We start from the raw sequence: 6,392 nt of genomic DNA on the forward strand, positions 1-6,392 counted from the left end.
CAATTAAACCCATAAACATCCAAATTTGGGCTTCTCTCCTCAAAATTCAAAATTTCCTTCTCAATAGGGTTTTCATCTTTCAAGAATATATTGTAAAAAATCCAATCTTTGTATCTTTTATACTCCTTGACCAATTTTCTGACCATTTCCGAAGCGCTTCTGCCTCTTGTCATTTTTCTAACCTTCTTTGGCTATTTATTTTATTTTTTTGCGGGGATCCAAAAATGAGTTACAACACAGACTTCAAGAAAGGTGACCTGGTTTGGGGAATAACTAGTAATCCATGTCATGATCCCCTTCTGAACTTTCAAAAGACTCTTGGTTGCAAATGTCATGACTCAACGCTGGAATTTCATTGTAAATGCTCCGTCCAAATGGATGTGTCTTTATCACATGGATCCCACATCGTACCACTTCACTGTTTTCAGACCTCAATATCACATGTAGTTCCAATTCATCATCTCCACAGTATTTTTCCATTGCTATCTCAGGTTTGCTTATGACTATTACCCACCTACCACGGAAATAGGACCTTGCATGTGTAGCTTCGAACAATGGAATACCGTTTCTTTTATTTTTTATAATAGCCTCGTATTCTTGACACCCACCACCTGAACAGACAGCCCAAATGGCCAAGCCTTCGAAAACTCGAGGTATACGAAATGATAAGAAGCATCCTTCTCCATGGTAGCAGAACCAATTTGGAATCATAGAATAATCGAAGGCTCTATCATGATGATAATCGAAGATTCTCTGCATAAATATTGAATTCAAGGAATGCTAAGATTTTAGACATTGATCAATATATATATATATATATATATATATATATATAATTGTGTGTTTATTTGTGTGCAAGAGAGACAGAAATAGTACCTGAAAAAGCCAGTCCTCAGTATTTTTTGATAAATTACTTAGACTTCGCTTGCCGTCAATCTCAATGAAATTGTACACCGGATATTGAGACAAATGTGGTGGTGCAGGTATTCCTCCATCTCTTCCAACTTCAGACTCATGATCCCACTCTGACCCTTCAAATGAATCTGTCTTTTCAACTATCACATGGATCCCAAATTCAAACACTTCAGCGTCTTCTCCCATATAAAGTCTCACGCACAGTTCCAATTCCTCATCTTCACAATATTCTTCCATTGCCATCTCCCTTGTACTTATGTATGTCATCAAATTGTGAGCGACCGAATCGCATACGTAAGCTTCAAACAATTGAATACCGTTGCTTTTATTTTTTATACACAATTTGGCAGCACCAAAAAGACCTATCAAGCCTTGACAGACAACCCCAACGACCAAGCCTTGGAAAACTGGAGGTACATGAAATGATAATGAACTTCCTTTTCCTCGATAGCTGAACCAATTTGGAATCATAGTGAACTTGTCTCTGTGGCCGAACGCATAACAACGATTGAAAAGAATTTGATACCCATAACCACCATAGCACAATGCCTGTATATATATATATATATATATATATTATATATATATATATTTCAAGGAGTGCTTAATATTAGACATTAATTAATGAATATATAGTATGTGCCAATTGTGTGCTTATTTGTGTGCAAGAGAGACAGAAATAGTACCTCAACAAGACTTCTCTTACAATTATTTGATGACTTGTAGTTGAAAATATAGCGAATAATCCAGCCATGATTACTTAGACCTTCTATGCCTTCAATCTCTACTAAATCCGAACAACAAAACATGTCCAGATTTAGATATTTTTTTGCTTGGATTGGTAGTCTTACCCATTGCATTGATACACAACCATATGCATCCAAATGTTCTAAATTTGAGGGAAGCTCTGGGATTGATACAAGATTGCTGCAAAGCGCAATCCTCAAAAGCCGCAACTTAGAAAAGATGCCGATGCCAGAAGGTAGACTAAAGAACTTGTTTCTTGATAGATCCAACTCTTCGAGAGAGGACAAACTTCCAAAATCAACAGCATTAGTTGCACGTTCAGACAAACCATAATTAACAAGTTTTAGCTTTCCCAATACTCTCCAAATAGTGGAAGTTGGAGCTAGCAAAAAAGCTGAAATCCAAGAAGAATTTGGTGAAGGCCGATATGGTAAGTTCCACTTACAGTGTCCACGCAATGACAACTTCCTCACACACCTTAAAAGTCCAACTGACGAGAGAAATTGCTCGTTGTTAATTCCATATGCTAGAAGCTCAATGAAGGACTCAATATCACCTATGCACTCTGGCAGCTTCTTAAGTTGTGAACACCCCGAAACATTCAAACACACAAGAGATTTTGAATGTCCAATAGATTGATGTACATCAACTAAACTTGAGCAACCTTCAAGAAGTAGTTTTTTTAGACTTGAACTGTGCATGTTTGGTGTTTTAACAAGCCTCTTTGAATAACTGAGATCAAGAATCTTTAGATTGTTGAGAATCTGTCAGAGTAGTGAGGAAAATCAGTAACAAGTAATCATCAAAAGTTGTAACTTGTAAATATAAATTACATAATAAACAACTTTTTGGGTATTTTGGTATATTTCACACCTTTTTTTCCTTCCATAGTTCTTTGATGTTACTGAACTTCATATCCATAACAACTATGCAGTTTGGTGTAAGATCAAATGGCAAAAATTCCAAAGGACATTCAAGCCAACAAATCCAAGTCAACATTTTAGAAAGTCGTTTGAAAGATCCGGTGAGATCTACTCCATCGATTTGTAGTAATTTTAAGTTTTTCATTTTTGCAAATGATCCTGTGCTTAGTGATTTTTCTTCTAATCTTCTCACATCCAGTGCAAGGCCCTGTACAACTTCAGTTCCCTAAGAAAGCAAAAAGAAAAAATCAATAGAACTTTCAAATGATTGTTTGTAATAAGTTTGACATGAAAGATACAAATGAATGTGCTTTTCTATATGCATTGTGTTCTTACCATCTGCATCTTGAGTACTTTCCACGCATCCTCTTGACACCAAATTCTGCTCCTTTGTGAAGGATTTTCAGGTGACTCATCCTTAACGATCCCCCTTCCCATCTCTCGTAATAGATCATGCATGCTTATTGTTCCAGAATCATCAACTATTATCAGAGACCTTTCAATGAGAGTTCCGAAATCATCTTCTGGATTGCAACCGTAACGTCCTTCTAGCACTTCTGCTATGTATTCTTTTTGTCCACCAATAAAGAAGCATGCAATATCAAGAAATGTATTCTTTAGATTAGGGGCTTTCAGTGAGTCAAAACTTATTCTAAGCCTTTCTTGAATAGCATGCTCTGGAATTCTTCTCAATCTGTCAATTACAGATTCCCATCTAGCTTGCTTTTTCCCAATCAAACAAGAACCTAAAACCTCAAGAGCTAAAGGAAGTCCTCCACAGTATTCAACTACATCATTAGAAAGCTCAACATAATCTTTTGCTGGCTTAGCGTCCCTAAACGCATGCTGACACAATAGCTGAAGGGACTCATATGGGTCCAATTCTTGAACCTGGTATCTTTGATCAGCTTCAAGAAGTAAGCGTTCATCTCTAGTTGTAATTATCACCCTGCTTCCGGGACCAAACCAGCTTCGCTCTCCCATCAAAGCATTTAATTGGTCCAGATGATCCACATCATCAACAACAAGAAGAACTCTTTTGCGGCAGAGTCGTTCTTTAATCAGAACCTTTCCTCTATCAACATTATTGATCTTCTCAGTATTTTGTCTTAAAATATCATGAAGTAGTTGTTGTTGTAGAAGAACCAAATCATTAGGTTCTGATTTTTCTTTGACATTCAAAAGAAAAGAGATTCCCTCGAATCCATATCCACAGTCATAGCAGAGTTGATTAAATACAACTTTTGCTATAGTCGTCTTTCCTATTCCTGGCATCCCATGTATGCCCACAATGCGTACATCATCTGTTGCAGTGCTTAGGAAGTGAAAAATATTGTGAGCAAGCGGATCAATACCTACTAGGTGCTTAGGCACATGTAAGTACTTGGGGTCCAATTTAGTCAGCACATCCTTGATAATCTCTTGGATAAATTTTGCTTCACGCCTGTTCATGGACAAAAGCAAGTCATTAATAGCGAGACAATTAAGCATGTTCAAAAAGTATTTTATTGTTTCACATTGTAAAATAGGTAATGTATAATGACTCCATATATAAATGTGTGGAAGTGAATCTTATAGAGAAAAGGCATACCCATTTGCCATATCTTTGAGATTCCAACCAGATAGATTTCCTGCCTCTTCAAGAGCTTCTCTCCACTCCTTCACCTTCTCTTCAGAACGTTCTTCATGCTTAACAAATGCTTCTGCAAAACTGCCGGTCTGTTTTCTCACATCTGAAGGATCGATGTCATAGAATATAGGAAGAGCAATCTGACCAGTTTTCCTCTTTCTGCACTTGAGAATCTCCACAAGTTCATTGAGACACCATCTAGAAGAAGCATATCCTTTTGAGAAGACCACTATAGATATCTTTGATTCTCGAATTGCCTTGAGGAGATGATCGGAGATTTCTGCTCCTCTAGGAAGTTCATCATCATCTCGAAAAGTGTGGATTCCTGCTTGGACTAAGGCAGTATATAGATGATCTGTAAATGTCTTGCGAGTATCTTCTCCACTAAAACTCAAAAAGACATCATAGGCCCCTTGTGGTCTAGATCGAGAAGAATCTGGCTCTGTGATGGCAGCTGCAGAAATTAAGGCACGATTAATTAATTAGCAATGAATAGATTGCAGGAGGTATCTGCTATCTTGCAATTATAAATAGTAAGGGATACATGTGAAGTGATCATCAAAGACAATACAAATATATGAATGTGCTGAGTAGGAATTTCAACGCAATTACTCTTAGAGAGTAAGGTAAGAAAATCATTCATTCATTGAGTTTCACCTATTACTTCAAGTTTAACAACCAGAGAGCATAAAACAATAGCATTTAAAAAGCTTACTGAGGTCAGCTTTCCTTCTCTTTCGCGAGGATGAATCATTTTCTTCGTCTTTGGATTGTTTGCGTTTTTCTGTCGGCATTCTAAAATAGAATGATCTTGTTCTAGAAGACATGCAAGGAATTAACTCAATAAACTCATTAAAGATGTCTATCTGAACATAAAGCTTTCAAATTATTGTTATGAGTAAAGACATGAAATTAAAACAAGAAAGAAGCAAAGAAGAAGTATAAGCTATACCTCTATATAACAAAGGGTTGGTTGGATTCCACAAGCTATGAAATTGCAGCAATCGGGAACGGTAATTTATTTCAACTACCCAAACATATTTTTCATTTTGTTTTTAATTTACATGTAGTTTCAAAGAAGCAAAGAAGGGTTATATACTAGCAAAAACATGACAGCATAAAATCCCATGTAGCAATTATCTTGTTTCGCAATCTTCTTAGTGTTAATATTGCTGTAAAACTACATGCATTCATGCAATCAGAAGCAACAATCGCAAAGGTTACCTCAATATGGTGTTTGAGTTGTTCGGATTCCACCAACCTGGCGACTTTAAAGATCAAATTGCAGCGCTCAGAAAGATTAGCTGAAGAGTAAAGTAATGAGGACTGAAGGATAGTAGAGGCAATATTGTTTCGGAGAAAGAATATAAATCCTTTTTGCAAATTGTTAGCAATAATTATCAAAGATGAAGGGTATCATATATAGGAATAGGAGCTTGGAAATTTCTTTAGCAGCGTGTGATCAAGGTAATTTCTTGGTTGTTGCTGATTGATTAGGGTTGTTGCAATGATTTTTTAAAAATAAAAAAAAATATTATTTTAATATATTTTTTTAATAAAAATCATTTAAAATACAATTCTCTTTCCAAGTTTGAGCCAGAGATGTACAGTGCATCCGCTGAGGATGAATAATGAGTGGTAGAAGCCTATTTTGTGAGTTATTAAAGACTTCTTCCTGTCAGTCAATGCGGGTATGAACACTAACTCTTTTTTTTTTTTTTTTTCACACACTAATGTTTTGTTTGGAATTTATGGGTTTTTTGTTCTTGTAAAATAACAGTGTTTCTAACAGTGTGCTTGATTCAAGTTCTTGATTGGTGTTCGTGTTCTTAAAAAATTTTAATTTTTTTTTGTTAAAAATAAAGTATTTATATTTTTAAATTATTTTGATTTATTAATATTAAAATTAATTTTTTAAAAAATAAAAAAAAATATTATTTTAATATATTTTCTAAACTAAAAATATTTTAAATCATAAACACTAATATAATTCCAAACAGATATTAAACGCAACCGCTGGTCATGATGGGCAGTTTAGTTGGGAACAGACGAAGGGCTATAGACTTCGAGACGATGGCTGTATTATCATTGAACCTTCGCTCAAGAAGCTCAACCACTTTGCTTCCCATATCTACTAATCATGAACCTCCTTGACTCTTCAGTATAAATCTTTTTTC

At 35.5% G+C, this 6,392-nt stretch overlaps 1 protein-coding gene across 1 annotated transcript; it reads right to left on the reverse strand.

The window, feature by feature from the left end:
• Positions 1 to 273: 273 nt before the first annotated feature.
• Positions 274 to 5,835, reverse strand: LOC118040577 (TMV resistance protein N-like). The gene is made up of 8 exons (XM_035047551.2): positions 5,440 to 5,835; positions 4,931 to 5,031; positions 4,177 to 4,669; positions 2,922 to 4,029; positions 2,536 to 2,811; positions 1,602 to 2,426; positions 877 to 1,464; positions 274 to 753 (listed from the first exon to the last, which is right to left on the reverse strand). The coding sequence occupies exons 2-8, from the start codon at positions 5,007 to 5,009 to the stop codon at positions 274 to 276; spliced, it is 3,849 nt and encodes a 1,282-aa protein (XP_034903442.2). The 5' UTR covers positions 5,010 to 5,031; positions 5,440 to 5,835.
• Between the last annotated feature and the right edge of the window lie 557 nt (positions 5,836 to 6,392).

The sequence above is a fragment of the Populus alba genome, chromosome 13 (assembly GCF_005239225.2).
Source record: "Populus alba chromosome 13, ASM523922v2, whole genome shotgun sequence".
Taxonomy (NCBI): domain Eukaryota; kingdom Viridiplantae; phylum Streptophyta; class Magnoliopsida; order Malpighiales; family Salicaceae; genus Populus; species Populus alba.

Bases quoted from the DNA above. Each gene is read 5' to 3' on its own strand.
- LOC118040577 (XM_035047551.2), bottom strand. From the start codon at position 5,009: ATGCCGACAGAAAAACGCAAACAATCCAAAGACGAAGAAAATGATTCA. The intron at 2,427-2,535 runs GTGTGAAATATA...CTACTCTGACAG, and splicing joins AACTATGGAAGGAAAAAAAG to ATTCTCAACAATCTAAAGAT. The intron at 754-876 runs GTACTATTTCTG...ATATTTATGCAG, and splicing joins CTGAGGACTGGCTTTTTCAG to AGAATCTTCGATTATCATCA.